This window comes from Plectropomus leopardus, chromosome 10 (genome assembly GCF_008729295.1).
Source record: "Plectropomus leopardus isolate mb chromosome 10, YSFRI_Pleo_2.0, whole genome shotgun sequence".
In the NCBI taxonomy this organism is placed as follows: Eukaryota; Metazoa; Chordata; class Actinopteri; order Perciformes; family Serranidae; genus Plectropomus; species Plectropomus leopardus.
Window position 1 is genome coordinate 31,792,789 of NC_056472.1, and position 19,952 is coordinate 31,812,740.

At 38.3% G+C, this 19,952-nt stretch overlaps 1 protein-coding gene across 3 annotated transcripts in view; it reads right to left on the bottom strand.

The window, feature by feature from the left end:
• The window catches only part of LOC121948893 (diacylglycerol kinase beta), a 126,209-nt gene that overhangs the window by 74,486 nt on the left and 31,771 nt on the right, over positions 1-19,952 (bottom strand). Inside the window, exons 4-12 of one of the 3 annotated variants that reach the window (XM_042494426.1) lie at positions 15,474-15,494; positions 13,018-13,168; positions 8,232-8,294; positions 6,948-7,211; positions 4,920-5,072; positions 4,422-4,471; positions 2,264-2,338; positions 1,369-1,488; positions 320-437 (exon numbers count right to left, since the gene is read on the bottom strand). In XM_042494426.1, the coding sequence (XP_042350360.1) occupies positions 320-437; positions 1,369-1,488; positions 2,264-2,338; positions 4,422-4,471; positions 4,920-5,072; positions 6,948-7,211; positions 8,232-8,294; positions 13,018-13,168; positions 15,474-15,494 (1,015 nt within the window). The remainder of the gene's footprint in view (positions 1-319; positions 438-1,368; positions 1,489-2,263; positions 2,339-4,421; positions 4,472-4,919; positions 5,073-6,947; positions 7,212-8,231; positions 8,295-13,017; positions 13,169-15,473; positions 15,495-19,952) is intronic. The other 2 variants (XM_042494427.1, XM_042494428.1) reach the window with 2 other exon arrangements.

Here is a 19,952-nt window from a genome sequence, read left to right on the forward strand (position 1 = left end):
TGAGCGCTTCATTCAGCTGTGACAATAACATCAGCCTGCAGAAATGCTCCCCGCCAGAGCTCAATCAATAATGAAATTACACCAAATAACATTGTTAATGTTTTTTTAATGAGAACTTAGTGGGGACTTTTAATTGAAAAACAACATTGACTCAGAGGCACTCGGGCACAACAAACAACTTCAATCTGAGTCAGACGCAGATGGAAGTAAAAGAGGAGACACAGATAAAGATGGAGGAACGGACAAAGAGAGGAGAGGACATCAGAAAAACTGGGACAAAGAAACAGGAACACAAAGACAGACGGACAGAGAGACTCACAGGAGCAGCAGAGGCCCTGCTTGCGAACTCCGAGCAGCATGGTGTGGCAGTAGTTACAGTAGGCTGGTTTGTTGAAGTGCTTCAGACGCCAAACATGCTGCCCGTCTTCCTGGACATTCTACGTAGAGACGACAGAGGAAGCATTAAACACTGAAACTGAGGATTCGGGTTATGATTGTTGCTAAAAACAGTGCAGAGAGTTCTCACTCAATAACCCGACTCAGCATGAATTTAATCTGTGTTCTACAAGTGGTTATTAATAATAGTAATTAATAATTTAAATAATTACTTCAAATAAATTCAAATAATCAAGCCAGTAGTTTTTCTGTAATCTTGGTGACAAACAGACGAAGGGATTTAAAGTAAAAACAGCAAACAATGTGAGACAGAGCCTCATTACCTACAAGGAACTACACAGGTACAAGTACATTTCAACCTGAAAAGATTCATAAATCACCAAAATCACTTTTTTTTTTAAAGAGAACCTGCCTTACAAACGCATTTTCTGAAAAAATCTCCTCTCCTGAGATATTACCAACATTTTTAAAGAAAACTCCAAACACATTCTCTTAAAGAAAAAAAGAAAAGAAAAACATAAATAAAAAAAAGTTTTCTATTAAAAGAAAGCAGAACAGAACCTCATGAAGGGAAAAATCAAAATCTTTTCTCCATAAAAATTGCCAAAACAATTTAATGGAAAAAAAGAAAAAAGCAACATCTTTTATTTTGGAAAAAAGAAAAAAAGTCAACAAAAACAAGCATGTTTTTCTATAAAAATCCCCCAAAATAAAAAAAGGAAATATCAACAACATGCCATCAAAACCTGTAAATAAAAAAGATAAATAAAAATAGGAAATATTACAAGCATTTTTAAGTAAATATATCCCCCAAACTCATTCTCTTAAATAAACAAAAAGAAAATAAAAACATGGAAAAAAAGTTATCTATTTTAAAAAAAAGAGCCTCATTACCTAAACTTAAAAAAAAAATAAATTGGTACATTTCAATCACAGAAAGTTTCACGCACAGTCAGACAGACCAATATGTACCGTTTCCATGCCCAGCAGGACCAGTAAAGGGATCGTGGTGAGGCCTCCTCGGATCCACTCCTCCAGCGTGACCGTCCCGTCTCTGTCGAAGTCGATCTCCTCCATCATCTCCTTCAGTATCTGCAGGGACACAGATAAATAAAGTCCTTAAAACCAAAGTCAGACACACAGACAGTTATTAGGACTTTAATATTATTTTAATATTTTGTCAAATATGTTCCATAAGACTTCTTTGTTCTTTAACTAACAGAAACTCCTGCAGGGAAATAAGCTTTTGGCTTCTTCTGGTGCATTAAATGAATAATAAAGCAAACATACTTTTCCAAACAGAGTAATACACTTTTATAATGTTTCATAGTGAAGTGATGATAAACTGAACTCAGGTTTTATTTCCATTAAAACACAGACCTACTGTTTTAAAGCAGTGAATGAGAATGAACTCTACAGTATTTTTTTTTTTATTCGGTCCTCTTTATAGAGTCCCAGGAGGTTAATATCTAAACAAATACTAATAAAATAATGAAATGCAAATTGGGAAAAGGTTAACATAACCTGTAACTGACTGACAGTCCAGCAGCAGAATGACAGAATAATAAACTGATTGATTGATGCAGCTCTGGATATTTGTTGCAAAATGATGTGGAGAACAGGTGCTTTCCTCTAACAAGCTCCTCGTTTATCTTTATAGCACTTTCCTGAGAGAAGTCGTTTCAAGCTATTTTGTGGTTGTTTTCCAACTTTTTTTGAGCTAAAATCAACCTTCTGGGTGTCACTGTAGTTTTTCCAGCTGGCATTACGGGCGAGTAAATAACGACAAAACCTCCACAGAGGGGCCTGTTTACATTTCTCTTCCCGATTTTCACTTCAGACTTTATTGCATCGTGTGTTTGCTCACCGGTCGCAGTTCTGTTGAATCCCACTCCAGATACTCCGCCACATGCACCATCTGATTGATGATGCGATCCAGCTCCTGCGAGAAGGAAGACAAACGATATGAGACAGAGAGCTCCCTGCTTTACCTTCTGCTCAAATATTTAACATCTCATAGATTTCACACAAGCATGAGAAATGATTTTAAGTATGTGTATGTAGAGTGAAGTCTGTGTGTGCACTGTGTATTTCCCTGCATGTATTCACATTAGGGGGAAATATATATCAAAAATACTAGATATATAGCGGATTGCTCCATATGAGGTGCATAAAGTGACTATATCCTGAACATTGAGTATATATTTATATCTCTATATTTTTTTTTTTATTCTCAAGGTCTTTTTAACATTTAGTCAAACAAGTAAAGTTTATCACAGATATTACTGGAAAATAAAAATACAGAATGTGCCCCCCACAACAGAGCGTGAGTACAATGAGGAGAGTAACCTCAGTGACACAGAAAATTAAGTAAGTACATATAAACAAATTCATTGTGACAGTGATAGAAGTTAAGACTCAAAATAAAACTAGTGAGGATTAAAAAATAAAAAAAGACAAAAAAGGAGACAAGAAAGACAAATAAAAAAATGATTAGAGGACTTAAAAAAAAGAAAGGGGATAAATATTACAAAACCTTATTATCAGTATCAATGAAGTCTATTTTTTCTATGCAGGTTAAAAAAGGTTGCCGTAGTGCATAACATTTCTGAGCTCACCCTCTTGTAGAAAAGCGAATTTTCTCCAAAGTCAGATGGTTTATAAGGTTTTTAATCCACAGCTCAAAGGCAGGAGAACATATTTCCTTACATTTAAGCTGCATAAAACATCTAGCTAAATTTTAATTTTTGTTATAAAGACACTGGCATGAGACTCAGTTTGGCGTTTCAGCTCTCAACTTCTAAAAAAATTCCAAAAAACAGTTAAAGTCTGAGACGAGCTGGGTGCTTCAAAATAAAAGCACCAGTGGCTCCACTTTTATTTATTTCAATATTACAAATCTTATTCAACTTAATGATAACAGCACTCTACTTTGACAGTAGCTACTTTACTGAAGTTTATTATAACAGTATTGTATTTAACTTTATTATGACAGAAGCTACTTTACTGAAGTTTATTATCACAGTATTCTATTTATTTTGACAGCAGCTACTTTATTTAACATTGTTATAACAGTATTTCATTTAATTTTATTATGACGATAAATTTATTATAACAATATTTTATTAAGCTTCATCAATGGCAGTGCATTATTCTGCTTTATTATGACAGAAGCTACATTATTTAACTTTGCTATGGAGTATCTTATTTAATTTATCATAATAGTAGTTTCTTTTTTTAACTTTATTTTGATACCAGCTACTTTACTTAATTTTATTCTAAAAATGTTTTGTTTAACTTTATTGTAACAGTACTATATCTAACTTTATGACTGTATGTTATTTGATTTTGTTATTTAAAGTATCTCATTTACCGTTATTCTAACAGTGTTTTACTTAACTTCATTTTGACAGCAGCTACTTTATTTAACTTTATTAGAACAACACTTTAATACATTTTAACAGCACTTTAAATAACAGTATTTAACTTTATCATAAGAGTACTATATATTTAACCTTATTATGATTGTATCTTAATTAACTTTATTATAAAAGTATTTCATTGAACTTTATTATAACAATACTTTTTTTTACCTTCATTTTGACAGTTGCTACTTTTTTAACCCCATCATAACAATATTGTATTTAATAATTTTGTATTTTAGTAGTCTACAGTAGTTCAGAGGATATTCTTAAAATATTGAGTTATATATGGTGTATTGTAAGATACCCTAAAAATATTACAGTATTATTTTTAAGACATATCACTGTGCCCTGAGTCACATCTGTTTGTGTGATGGCCTCAGCACATGGCTGATATTAAACTGAACAGAACCATTTACAAATGATCTCATGTAAACACAACCGCTGTCTCTGTGTGTCTATTCTTAGAGCTGCTGTGTGCAAAGGGCAAACAGAGACACAAGACAGAGAGAGATGAAGAGTGGAGGAGGAGGAGGAGGAAGGGGGGGGGGCAGTCAGAGAGAGAAAAGCGAGGGAGATACGAAAGCAGAAAGAGAAACTCACCGAGCTGTCCAGAACCCCGTTGCCGTCTGTGTCGTACAGCCGAAACATGACTAGAGGGAAACGAGAGAACAGAGATCCCATGGTGACTCAGATAGCGTCACATAATTAGTAGCTCTGTGAAGCAGTAACATTTGTTCCTGGACTCGCTCCAGATGGCCACGGGGTTAAAGAAGTGGAGCGTGCTACTTCTGTACTGAAGCATGGGGACCAGTTAGTGGAGATTAGCCTCGTCAGTGCGCTCCGATATAGCCTTCGACACCAAAGTAGTCAATTGGGTACAGCAGGGCTTAAGCGTGTCACTGACCTGCCCTGTGTGGGAGGTGTAACCAGCGTATCTAAGGCCCCGGGGACCGAGTGAACAGCCTTATTACTCCTGCTGTCAACCTGAGCTGACAGGAGAGCACACATATACTCATTGCACACGACAGCTGCTCCCACTCGACATCCTTTTGAGAGGAGCCGACCCTCCGCCCACCTCCCTCCATCCCTGTCACTCACACTCCAGCTTGTCCTCCGGCGTCCCCCGCTCCAGCAGGGACAGGTAGCAGACGATGTCCTTGAGGAAAACCACCTGGGGCGACGGCAGGGTGGAGCCTTTCTGGGGAGACGGGCTCCTCCGCAGTGACAAATGCTTCTCTGAGTGGCTCCTCTCTGTGGACGTACAGCACAAGTGTTCAAAAGCTGCTCACATCGCTCCGCTGTGGTTCCTCTGGGGAAATTAATGAAAGGATTAAAGGAAAACCACCACTAAATTTCACTTTAAAGTGTTAGTTTGACAATTTTGGAGAACTCTCATCCCAGTGCAGCAGGTAGAGACAAAACAGAGATGTGGAGAACACGTTGACAAAACACTATTTACAGTGCACACAGAGGACGGAGGCTGCTGACCAACACAACATGATGTCATGTGAAGGGGATCTGAAAAGCTGCACTTAGGTGTTGATAGCTGTTGTTCTATTGTGGACACCCTGATGAATCTTCTATCCTCTATTTTACTAATTCAATGTCAAATAACAATACCATTTTAGTCTCATTTAAATCATCTTGTTTTCTAAAAACCTGCTGATTTTTTGCTGTTCGTAAGAGTGAGAGAGTGAGACAGAGCCCAAAAGCGTCAGACACACGGCAGATGTGTGGGACTTGGCAGCCTTGGTGGGATAACCGAAATACCTGACACGGACAAGATTATGTCGGTTAGAGGTTCTCACTGTCGGGTTTGATTATTTGCCCAGCAGTACTCCTTAAACTATATTGTTCTCAGTCTTACATTTTATTACAACTTGGCCACGGGTCCAGATAGGACGAAGTTTTGGTCCGGATCCGGACCGCGGTCTGCCAGTTGCTGGTGCCTGGCGTACAGGTTCATGTGATGAATCAGTGGTCTGGGGCTATTAATAGCCACCTCCGAGTGTATTGGTTGTGCACAATGACAGATGTTTTATTGGAAAAACCTTGCATGAGCAAGACAGGCTGTAAAACTGCTACAGTCGGAGTGGGCTGTGGAACATGTGCGAACTGGAGCAGGCTGTTGGACATTTCTGCGCTGGAGTGGACTGTGGGACATGTCCACGCTGAAGCGGGCTGTCGCACATTTCGGCGCTGGAGCGGGCTGTCAGACAGGTCCGTGATGGAGCAGGCTGTCGGACATGTCCTTGCTGAAGCGGGCTGTCACACATTTCCATGCTGCAACCGACTGTCAAGGATGTCCGCGCGCAGTCGGACATGTCCGCACTGGAGCGGGCTGTCAGACATGTCCACGCGTGCTGGAGTCAGCTGTTTTACCCTTAGAGAATTTTCTTTTTACAGTGACAATACTGTATAAAAAACAGATCTAACTATTTTAATATAACCTATTTTTATTTTTGTAAGAAAAATACATTTTAAGTTAAAACCCCTCTTTTCAGTTTTGATTTAATTTTACTCAATGCTAAAATCTCTCGCTCTTACAAGCAATAAAAAAGTAGCAGGTTTTTAGAATATTTGAGTTATGGCCAAAAACATATTTTCGAAGTTCACTGTGACCTTTCACCTTCATTTATCAGATTCTAATCAGTTCATTTTTGAGTCCAACTGGACATTTGTCCCAAATTTCATGAAAATCCCTCAAGGTCCCTTCAGATATTGTGTTCACGACAATGAGACAGATGCAAGGTCACTGTGACCTTGACCACCAAAATCTAATCAGCTCGTCCTTGAGTCTTCCCAAACCTTTGTGCCAAATTTGAAGAAATTCCCTTACGTTGTTCATGAGATAACACATTTGAATGAGATGGATTTAAGGGTCACAGTGACGTTGACCTTTGACCTATAACTAGTTCAGTCCGGATGAATGTCACACGAATGAGCGGACAGACAGCCCTAAAATCAGAACGCCTCAGCTATCACTGGTGCAGAGGCTTTGAAATGTTCTGAACAAACTGTTTTCACAGACGGCCTACGTGGCAGTTTTTTGGGTTGAGGGCACGCGAGTCAAAACACCATCGTCAACTTAACTAACCAGTCTGATCTCAGTGTGGCTCTCCTCACCTGATGACAGTTTGGGCGACACTGGCGACCTGGCAGGACCAGCATTGGGCGTCAGAGCATTGCTGCTGCCCTCTGAGGTTTTGACCTGGGTGCAGGGGGATCTGTGGGGCCCCCCTGGTGTATGGGCCCCCGTCCCTGAACGCTGCGAGGAGGAGCGAGATGAACAAGGGGAGGTGGTGGCTCCTGAGCCGGCTGTGCTCATCACGCTGGAGTGCTCCGGCGTGTGTCGGCCCATCGCAGACAGGATGCTTTTCCCGTTCATCCCTGAGAGAGAACGGACGAGTGAGTTGTACAGAAAGTATACACACAGCAGGCAGGTTTCCATTACCGATTTGCGCAAAACTTGAGTGACATTTTCGAGATGACTGCATTTCCTCTGAGTGATATTATGCAACTTCTCATTCTCGATAACATTCCAAAAAGCATGGCGAAGGATGTTTAAAACATCAGCAGGTTTATTTCTATTGCAGCCATCACACTAGCTGTTATTTTTTCCAATCCAAGGTGACGTAGGCGTGTTATGCGAGCAATAATGAGTGAGCAGCCACGTATGAGGGATTTCTGGGAGCTGATAGTCCACGATTTGACAAAGGAACTGTGGATTCAAAACTTCCAGATGATCCGCTCAACTTTTGAAGTTATGTGATGCAATAACAGCTCTTGTAGCTCCTGCTGCATCATGAATAATCAGTATCAGCCCTGAAAAAACAATATCTGTCAACCCCTAGTTCCCACTGACAAGCACATAGCCATAACATCATGTGACCTATAAAAGTCCAAAAAAGTGTTTCCATTACAGTTTTGCGAAATATAGCTTTTTAAATTGCCTGAAATACGACCTCATGTGAGCGTAAAAACATTTCTGAGATAAATGCAATTTTTTTCCCCAAAATTAACATGTGTCCATTAGCTGTATTTTGTATTTGCAATAATTTGCGCAATTTGAGGGTTAATGGAAACCCACCTCGTGAAGCATGACAGGAGGGAGTTTAGATGCAGAAAAAATTTGGTTAAATATGAGCAGCAACATAAAGAAATACTGTAGAAATACTTGACAACAACAATCCAAATACCAAGAAACTGTAACAGGAAGCAGATAAAGACACAAAAAGCATCCAAAGCGTCAAGTCATCCACTGATCCACAGGCAAAATACCAGGAACTCACATCAACACAACAAGAGCACAGCAGCAAAAAGGGAGCAGGAGGTTAAAGCCAGCAGGACTCTTGTCCCATTAAGATGACATCACCCTGATGATGCGGGCGACTCGGCCTGCTCGGGTACCTGTAATGGGGGCACAGGCCACTTCGGTCTGAATAGAGATGCCTGCGTCAATGGAGCGGGCTTCTGCGGTCAGTCATTGTATTAAGAGGAAAAAAAGACAGCAGCAGATGCAGCAAGAATGAGTGAACATCAGCGAAGAAAGAGTTCTCATCATGAGAACAGACACTTTACAGAAATCAGAGCGGTTCAAAATAAGAAGGAAATAATTAGGAGACAAAATTGAGTGAGTGTCTGAGGAACAGCCGGCCTGAAGACCTGAGGGCAGCAGTGGGGGCCAATGTTTTTCGAAAGCAAACTCAAGACGTACCTTCTTACTGTGGCTTTAAATTCCCCATTTATTTAAACTACTTATTTATTTTAACCTGTTGTCTGTTTTACTAGATGGTGTATAATTTTATTATTTTTAAAACATTTATTTTTATTATATACTTTGTGTTGCTATGCTTCCATTTACCTATGACCTTCTTTTTACAGTATGTTGTTTATTATTATTATTATTATTACTATCACTGTTACTACTACTGCTATTATTATTTTCATTATTATCAACAATATATTCATTTATGTATATCATTTTATATTTCTTGCTATTGGTTTTATTCCACCTCTGGTGTAGTGTTTCCTAAGTTCCCAATTTAATGCTTTAATTAATTAGAAAGTCTTGCTTTTTTTATCCATGTGCTTGTGCTTGTGCTTTGTGTGTGTGTGTGTGTGTGTGTGTGTGTGTGTGTGTGTAGTACTTTGTGTTCCAGTTTTGTTGGTATAAAAAGTGCTATACAAATAAAGTCTGACTGACTGAGTAAAAGACAGAGAAAAAAATCCCTTTTTTCATTCATTTCTAAAATTAAATAAAAGCAAATGATTCTACCTCAAATGCATTAACCCTCTGAAACCTGAGCAAATTATTATTAAATTTCTTCCAAAAACATGGGAAGATGACAATAAACAATGAAAGAAGAAATGACCCCAAAATAAAGTAAAAAGTACAACAAAATTATCTGAAAATTAGTTTGAAAAGACATTTTAAAAAAAACCAAAAAAAAAAACCGACAATAACAAATGAACTGGAAAAAGTGTTTAAAATGTAAAATAATTCTGAAACATAACTTCAAATATATAATTAATATAATTATAAATATACACAGCTAGCTTTTTTCTTTTTTCACTAGCCATTTTCCTGTTTTTAAACAGAATTTTCTAGATCTTCTAATTTTTCGCTGAACATTTCCTAACAAGTTACTCATTGCCATTTTCTTATGTTTTTAAAAGAAACTAGAGCAACGTGCTCAAGGTTCAAAGTACAATGATGTCACTCCAGGTTTCAAAGGGTTAACAGTGGACATACAAATAGATGCCTTTCTATGTCAAGGAGCAGAAAATAAAGAGCTGCATCTAACATATAGTAAAATATTCTTTATTGTTGTCCAGGCAGCAAAATGATTCATTTTATATCTTAAATCTAAAGGGAGCTTCAGATATGAGGACAAAAAAATCTGAGTCTTTAACTGCCATTTACAAACAGTCATAAAAAAATCTGAACGTGAACATTTTAAAGGATTTAATCTGTGCAGCGTCCAGCTCCATCCAGACTGGATCACATCATGTTATTAAAGATCACCACCAGATGTCAGTGCAGGCTCTGTCAGAACCAGAGGACACGCTGAAGCAGCAGCAGAGTCCATATCAACCACTGATTTTTAGACTTTTTAACGTTTTTTTAAATGCCTTTCAGAATAAACTCAAGACCAGTTTTATAATAACCACAGTTAAAGAAAAACATTACCTGAACTGGTATCAATTAATTACGAACATTTCTGCACAATTGTACCACAAAACATGACCTTTTTGTCTTGCGCCAGAGACAAAGGGAGAACAGAACTGGGAAATACCTGACATTTGTTAGTAAGTTTCACATGCTTCTTATTATATTGCCTTTTATTCGTTTATTTTTATAGATTTTTTCATTTTAGTGTTGTAACTTTTAGTGTTGCAAAATGTAATTATTTTTTGTTTCATGTTTCAATTTTTCTGTGAGGCACTTTTGTGAGAAAGGTGCTGTATAGACAAAGCTGAGTTTTTGCACACTGTGTATACAAGTTTTATTTTCTGACAAAACAATCGATCAGTTAGTTCAGAGAGTAACTGTCACAGTAGTCGCTACTGAAAATAATTGTTAATAGTAGCCCTAAAAGTTTCTCCATAAATTGCATGTGTATTTTGCAAGGGCACCTTTATTTTTAGAAAATCTCTTAAATTTCAGGATATATGAAGCAGCAGTGACAGATGTCTTTACTGCCAGTTCTGCATTAATTAGATAATTCACAGTGTAGACACACTGGAAGACACAGCAGAGACGTCACAAACTCGACTAAACTGCGAAACTGTGAGTCTCGGCACTGATGTCGCTATCCAAAAAGTCACTGTCACTCACATTTAGCCTCTCTACACTTGTTGCCTCTTACTCTTGCGAGCATTACACCACAGAAATATATTTCTAATTCAACAGTCCATCTGTCTCCTCAGCTGCTCCGCAATGAGGACATGAGGTCCCACGCAGCACTCACATGGACGGATGGAGACAGACACAGTTCACACCTGCAGCAGCGTGACAATAATCAACACCTGAGGAGTATGTCTTCTGCTCTGATCCTCGTGTGATCAGTTTTTGGTGAAAATGTCTGTCTTTCTGACATTTTGCAGCAAAGAAGGGGCATAAATATCGACTAATGTGACTGCATTTAAGATGCAGCTCATGTCATCTCTGGTGTTACAATGTTTCTGTAGACACACAGAACACCTATAAAACCTACAGATTAAAAGGCTTGATGTTTTTTGTCACAGTTTTCTTGTAAAAATCTTGAACTTGAGCACATTGCAAAGTCTACAGCTGTTGACCAGGCGGCCGGCAACTTTACTGCTGCGACCACAACTAACACACCTCATCAGCACCAGCGTCACAACTATTTTTGCAATTTTCACTTGGCCACACAATTTTTGAAAGAAAAAAAAATAAACACCTATAAACACTGCAACATGCATCGCAATTTTTCATAAAAGCTGCCGTTAAATCAGGCATTTCGGGCTGCAACAATCACAAAAACAGCCTGCGAATCCTGCCTGCCTGATTTTGTAACACCCAAAAACTACAACAAAGATGCAGCCGACGGGCGTCATTCTGCCTGCTCTGTTAGGGTCTGTTTCGCTATAAAAAGTTGATGGATATCCTGGATAAGGCATGCTGTTTAAGGTTTGCCATGAACAACAGCGTTGTTGGAAAGTTGGTGCATGACAAAGTGCTTTGGTGAAGGGCCCTGTTTCCTCTACTTTTATTAATGTGCACATTATTATCATTTCAAAAAACATTGCTAGAGTCAGAGGAATAATGTCAAAGTGAGACCTTGAGAGGCTCACACACACTTTTATTTCCAGCAGGTTAGATTAGTGCAGCAGTCTGTTCGTAGGCCTTTCAAAACAAGCTGTTCGGCAACTTATTCAGAGCGCTGCTACGAAGGTCCTGACAAAAACTAGGAAATATGACCACATTACTCCAGATCTAAAATCCTTACACTGGCTGCCTGTCACTCAGAGAATTGATTTTAAAATCTTGCTGCTTGTTTATAAATTACTGTGGCTCAGCGCTAAAATATATCTCTGACATGCTTGTGACATATGAAGCTTTGAGGACCCTCAGGACATCAGAGGTCAGCCTACTGAGCGTCCCAGGAGTCAGACCTAAACACGGTGAAGCAGCGTTTTGTTATCATGCAGCACAAACCTGAAATAACCTCCCACATGATGTTCGACAAGCCCTGACTCTGAACAGTTTCAAGTCACAGTGACCTTATCAAATTTTTATTTTATTTATTTTTTTGTGCTGTTGTTGTTTATTTGTTTTAGTATTTTATGTTTGTTTGTTTTTTCTTCTCTTCCTTTCTTTCCTTTTGTTTGATTGTTTCTTAACAACATATTACTGGTCGCTTGCATGAATCTTTCTGCAACATAGACTTCTTATTTATTTATATATTTATTTTATTTCTCACGAATTTTGTTGTCTATAACAAAAAAAAGTCAGTGTGCTGTGCTGTATGATGTGTACCAATTTGATTCCAATAAAAACTTGAATTAAAATAAAAAATGAAAAGTCACAATGACTTAAACCTTTGACCACCAAAATCTAATTAATTCATTTCTTCATCAAAGTGAATGTTTGTCCTAAATATGAAGAAATTTCCTCACGGTGTTCTTGAGATTTCACGTTCATGAAATTGTAACATAATGACTGACGGACACGCAGACAAAGAAATAAAAAATCGTTGAAATCCAACTTTGTGTCTAATTATTTTTCAACAGTTTATCATTTAAAAATCAATAAATGATGAGGATCACAAAATTTCATTCCTGCCACCTTAAAAGAGACAAAAACTGTTGCTGATTGATGTCACCATTTTAAAGTTACGTAACACAGGTAGGGCAGGAATTTGCTGTTAACACCATTACTGGTCTTGAAACCTTTTTTATTACACTATACTGATGTAGAGTTCACAGACTGAATGTGTAGCTGGCAAATCTGCTGCATTTGAATCCATGCCATTATAATCCGGGCTGCTCTAATTGCAAATCAAGGAGCCCCGACAACTCTGAATAAATGTAGTTTTCAATACTCTGAATTTAATTTAGGCCAAAAGAGGAACATTTACTCAAGCCCCAGAAACATTCACCCTGCTCTGTCTGGTGATCGTGATCAGTGGTGTTTAAAGATGCAGGTGTACAAACAGAAGCAGCCTACCCAGTAAGCTCGTTCCTGCACGAGACTGGTCGGGGGAGCAGCCTCCTGTCTTGCTCTTGAAGGAGGTGAAAAGGTGCTGACACAGCTCCTCTGGGATGTCATTCTCCAGGTAAGTGGTCATGAAGAGCTGGAAGCCCTCATAATCAATGGGCTGCATGGGGACGGAAAGAGCAAATGGGTTAACAGAATTACAGAGGTGCACTAATGCATCAAGTTTACACCAACAACAGGATGGACAATTACGTTATTACAACAAGAAAGCAGAGACGTGTGATGGACTTTTCGATGCACGTTTTTGATGCCCTGGAATGGAGGTCTACAGCCTTGATTTGGGAGGACATGACAGTTTGTTTTTTTAAAGCAACAGCAGAATGACAATATGGTTTAAAGACATTATAGAGAAAACATTCAAGGTCGTACCAGTCAACTGACCACCACAGAAAATCTCTTTAAACCTGCAGTTAGTAACTTTTATATAAGAATGACAATAATACATTTTTGTCATATTTGTGGAAATGTCTGAAACACTATCGCTCCACAGCAAAGTCTCAGGACCAAAATGTCCCCAGATGTTCACTGGACAGCATGACTATAAAAAATAATTAATAAATGAAAAAACATTTTTAAAAAACAGCTGCTTGACTTGAACCAATCTTAGTCGACTAAGGGGGGCAGCCTTAAAATATACATATACAATACTTGACACTTAACAATAAAATAAACACAACTAACATTTTCTAAAGACAAGAAAATGGCATATTTGATCCTAAATATAATAATATAACAATATAATATTTGAGATGTTAACATGTCATGTTAACAATATCAAATGTCTGTCTTAGTTGAGAGTTTGTCGCACCATGCATCCACCATGACGAACAGAATACGGTGTTGCACATGGTTGGGTTTTATGAACCACTTTCACTCCCCACTGGTTAGTTTTGGATGGCACTTAATGTGGCTCTGCATGAAAGCAGACAGGAGTGAAAGAGGTTAGGAAGAGGGTGTAGGAGGTTGTCTGAGAAAGACCCACAGAATACACAAAAAAACATGTTTCTGAAAAGATCTGAGGCCAGAAATAGGCAATGCAGCAACAGAATCTGAATTTAAGTTTACAAGTAGAGACTGACAGCTGCCTTAGACTCCTCTGCTCTGACTGGTTGTTTTAGCTTAGCCACGGTGGATCGAGCAAATGCCATTAAAAGCACTATGAGGAAGAGGAGGAACGTGAATTTTTAAAATCTCTTTTTGTGTCTTTTACAACAACAGCTTAAAAAAAACTGTTTTTTTTTCCAATACTTGCAATCATAATGGCCATGTAATGTGGATATATTACAATTTACAGGATTTTTTCCCCTCTACTTTCATTTCTTTTTTCCTCATTGCTTTTGTTAAAAGGAAAAGCAAATACATAATACTTCCATATCCACATATGCTCATTAACTTTCAAGTATAGATATGTACACTTAAGCATTTACGTACTTGTGTATATCTGCCCATCCCAAGCTCTTCACATATTTATATACCACAGCTGAGGGAGTGCACATTGCTACTGGTCCTATCACAAGAGGAGCATGAGTTCAAACAGTAGTGAGGTCAAACAAAGTCTGCTTGTAGCGGGGTTATAAATTCGATCCATTTATTCCAGATTTGATCGAATTTATTCTGTTGAATCCTCAAAGAGAAGGTCAGCTTTTCCATTTTAAATATTTCCAAAATTATTTCATACCAGTCTTGCAAAGTGAGTGGTACTGGGTTTAGAATAGAATACAGAATAAAATGGAAATAGTTCATTAATCCTGTGAGGGAAATTGTTTTGTCGCAGCAGCAAATAAGAGAGCAGCAACTGAATGAAATATTCGTTAAAACCAAAGAAAGAAATAACACCCAGGAGCTGCTGCAACAGGCTGCCACTCTCACGGCGCCATCTTGCTTACTTTCTAATAATGGATTTTTTTTTTAGTTGCCGCCAAAAGGGCCAGCGAAACATGATTTTTTCACAGATTATCTGTCTCATGTACTTCTGGAAGGATCGAGTCACAGCTTCAACAATTACTTAAACTTTTTTTTTCAATAAAAGTTACCAACAGCAGCTTTAAGATTAGCAGAGGCACACTGGAGATGCTGCGTCCAGGTAAAACCTTTGGATGCCCGATGGCTTAAAAGAAACGATGTAAAAAAGCAACATAGACAGCAAAACATGACATGTCAAAATTCCTGATCTCCTTCCATTTACCTCCTGCAAATCCCCCCCTCCCTCTGCCAGCCATGTGGTGGGTGCATAGTAGCACTCAACTCAGCGACCCCATGAATTCTGGCCTTTTCCCCTCTGGCAGGGTGACAGACCATCTGTGGCGGATAAGGCGGGGTTATGTTATGTTAGTGGACAGAATGTGCATGCAGTCTGCTGACACAGACACCACACAGCATGCAAAGCCCGCGGGGCCGAGGCTTACTTGGTTGAGAACGTCTTGCTTCTGTTAAAAAGTTGAAACAATGAAGAGGAGAGGAAGGAGTGAGGGAGGAGTGGGTAGAAGAAGAAGAAGGGGTTAGCCACTTTGTGTGGATGGTGGTGGTTAGGTTGCAGACCACACTGGGTGCTCCTCACCTCTGCAGGGACTGCTGGCTTCTTACTGTGATGCAATCACAGCCTGAAAACCTCGATGCTATCACGTTACACATTCAACCCTTTAAAAAAATCACAAAGGCCATCCTGACCACATACAAGTTCAAATAAAATGTGATTTACATAATGTGCAAAAGTACAACTCAGCAAAACGTGCTATAAGTATGTCTGCTTTGTCTCTTTTTTATCTCAAAAACACATGACACTATTAACAATAATGATGGTTGTATTCCATTTCACTGAAACAGATCCTGGGTCCTGGTGCTGTGCACGCTGACTCACTGGCATCACGGCTTATTGACACACCCAAAGTAAACAGAGCCATTGTTAAAGCTGAACAGCAGCATGTTGGACAGAATGATTCAAATCAGCGAGCAGTCTGTTGCTTAATAATAAAAATAAAAAAAAGTGATGTGAATGCAGTCTGGTGCTCGCCAATCATGCACGTGCAAAAAAGGTAGATTAACAGTATTGTTTTATCGTTTCTGCTTATTATATTAAAATGAATCACTTCTGGTGCGCCAGTATATTTAGGCACCACAATAGACAATGCATCAGAAATCAGGCTGCAACTTTTAAGTCATAATTTGTATTATTTGAATTGAGAAAATAAAAGAGAAAGAAAATTGAAGATCATTTAATTTAACTTTATTCCACACAATCCCCATGATCTACCCTCCCTGCAGAACAGGGATGGAAATTAACTTTTTACTGATTTTTTTAAAATAGTGAAAAGAAATACCTATCAAAACTCCCAAAACTCAAGGTGTCAACTTCGAATGTCTGTTTCAACCTGTTTTTCCATTTCTTTTAGCTGTTTTGACTGTTCATCTGGTACTTTAAACTTTTACCTATTACTTTTAGTTAACTGTTTCAACACTTTATCCCAGCCGACTTTTGACTTGACTTTTTATCAATTACTTTTAATGTTTCAACTGTTTATCCTTTACTAGCTAACTCTTTCACCGATCAATAAGTTACATTTAGCTAACTGTTTCAACTGTTTAACCATTACTTTTAACTTACTGGTTTGACCCTCTATCCATTACTTTCAGCTAACTCTTCTTGAAGATTTATCCATTACTTTCAGCTGACTGTTCCAACCTTTAATCCATTACTTTAAGCTGCTTTGTTTTTGTTTTGAACCTACTTTTTGAACTGTTTCTACCATTTATCAATTTCTTTAAGCCAACTGATTAAACTTTCTATTAGCTAACTATTTTGACACTTAATCCATTACATTTAGCTAACTGTTTAAAACTTTATTCATTATTTTTAGCTTACTGTTCTGACCATTTATCCATTACTAGCCAACTGTTTCAGCCATTTATCCATTTTATTTTTTTAACCAATTATTTGAATTGTTTAGATGGTACTTTTAGCCAACCATTTCAGCCGCTTATCCAAAACTACATGTAAACTATCTTAATTATTTCTCCATAATGCTACTAAGTCTACTCATTTCTGTGCTGGTGTGTTAACTAGTTTTCACACACTCTTACACAACTGCTGCAACATGAAGTGTTCAAGTGTTACAGCTGACTTTAATATGTGAATATATTATTTTGGCCGAATCCTAATTCAACTTTTTTCAAATTAGCTGCTCAACAATCTTTCCAAACACCCCCTGGCAACAGCAGAAGTACCACTGGACTAATCATTTCAGCTTTAGATCATATCATCAGTGTTTGACAAATCAGATGGTGGTGCGCTGCATGTGGTAAAGATTTCCTCTCCGGTGCAAGTCAATGCAAACAAACTAAGCAAACATAATAAGGCTGCAGTATGAGCAAACTAAACCCTCTTCCTCTCAGGGAACATTTGGTTCACACCAAAATAGGACTAAGTAAAGCTGATCCCTTTTGCACGTCAGTGGAAATATGCTCCTAACATGCTTCTGTTGAGCGGGTGTGAGGCTGCTGTAACTGACGCCCATCACGGAGGAACACACCGTGATGAGGATCCTCCCTCCGATCCACAGTGTTGACCTAACCCCGAGAGCTCCCAAAGCCGGCCAGGCATTATTCATATCGCTCTCTTCTCCTTATTTGGCCAAACAAACCATGAGGCTTTAATTTGCTGTGCATCGTGCAGCACGGCAGGTTCAGACAAATATGCTCACATGCCTCAAAAAACACACACACACACACACACAGTCTTTTCACATACTTCACTGCAGATATACGATCATAACAGATAAAAAGCTGTTAGCCTTGAATGTAAGTAAACCCAGATGCATTTGGGGAAATTCTGGTCCCCGTGGAAAACACGTTTACCCCCGAGTCTAACCCACGACTATTTTCCCTGTGAGCAGGCTCACATCCAAGCCTGCCAATCTGTAAATATCTCCCAAGGGCAGCTATAACACATTTACATGGTTCATTTAATCGTTTTCATTTTGGCAGGGCTGTCAGAATGATTTGACTGACTTTCTTTTGGCTTTAAAAAAGGTAAGACTATGGGGACTACTCTCCTGTAGATTGGCAGAGCAGATCTGTCCATCTGCAGTACAATATTATTATCAGACTGAAAAAAATGAGAATGACATTCGTGATAAGCTGCAGCCACCTTGCTTGAGAGGAGAGATGTGAACAAAAGGGGGATAAGGACCTGAATCCTTAGTGTGCTAAACATAGCTTAAGGCTTATCATTTTAGAAAGATGCCAAGGGTTTTTTTTTTTTAAAAAAAGGAAACAGACATACTTTCCCACTGAGTGCTGCAAGTCGACACTGTTCACCATAGTTTGTAGAAACAGGATCCCCTTACAACAAGAACCGGCAGGTAAAAAAAATGCCTAAAAAAATAGAAAACTGGGAGAAAAGCAGAGTCTGTAAATGAAATAAGAAAAGTGTTTTATGCCACAAGGAGCATTTTATGATAAGATTTTACAATGAGTTTTGTGTATTGATTTTTTTAAGGCTTTGAAACCTCAGCAGCAGTTTTCTTATGCTGCATTCAGACACCTTTCACAAGCTTTTAAACATTTGAAACTTGAGAAATTTGGTTTGATTTCTTTGAAAAACATGGTGGAAAAAAGGCAATAAGCAACTTGGCTTGAAATGTTCTACAAATTTCCCAAAATTACTTAAAAACATTTGACAAACCTGACATTTTATATAATATGTTTTTAAAATTAGATTAGTTATTTTTCATAATTTGTATATATTATTTTTACTTTAGCACTTTTTCATGTCATTTTTTAAATGTATTTTTCTCGTAACTTTTTGCTTGCTTATTTTTGGGTCGCTGTTGCTTATTGTCTTCTTTCCATGTTTTTAAAAGGAATCAAGCAAATTTCAAGGGGTTAAATCTGATTTTCATCTTTTATAAAATAAAAAAACTGGTTGCATTAACAAACACTATTACAAACAGCACACTTATTTCTGTGCCTGATTTTAGATTTTGTGTTTAATTTTCCTTTTGTTTTGCTTAAATGGTGAGGTCACTGTTACAATACAACAGGCAGTTTCTCCCCTCAAAAAATAAAGTTTCTGGCACACCAGCATCTCTATCACACAGTAAAACCCGAGGCAACCTTTTAAAATTGCTTTATATTGACATTTTTTTGTAATGTGACAATAAATTAAGTCGTTTTTATGTGACACCATCAATTATGGCACGAAAACACAGCACAGCCAAATGACAGAGATAAATGTATGATGCCTGACAAAGCCTTTGGAGGGAAACCCTGTGGGTGTAATGCACAGCCACTGTCTCTCATCGATCAATGAGAATTATGATGCTGCCCTGACAACAGCCCATTTGCCCTTTTTGGCTGAGCTGCCCCTCTGGATAGGAAAAAAAAAGTTTTATTTTTGCTGTTGTAGTTGCATAGGTTTAAGTAGCTCTTAATTGCTAAAGTTAAACCAAATTAAATCAACATGTCATCCAAACTTTTATTGCTTTTGTAATAGTCAAGCCTCTGCCGGAAACGGAGATGGAGCAACCCAGAGGCGTCTACCATTTTTCCAAAGCACTTTAATTGAACCACGCCTACTTCTACAGCCACCAAAGAGGGATGCTAGACGTCAAGGCCCATCAACTGGCTGCATGTAAAGCCCACTGCTGTGGCACGCAGCAAGTCCGGTGCAGGCTCAAAGAGGCATCTTATAGCAGGGCGCCCCGTGAAATGGCACGGCTTGAATTCATCAGTGGCTTTAAATGCCACCATCATCAACAAGATATGCTGCCATGCACCAGTCAAGTTGCATTTACATCCATATCTGTGAAAACACTTCGCACACATCCTCCCCCCGACAGCACAGAAGATCTATATCATCAGCACAGTTTCAATTAAAGTCAGCAATT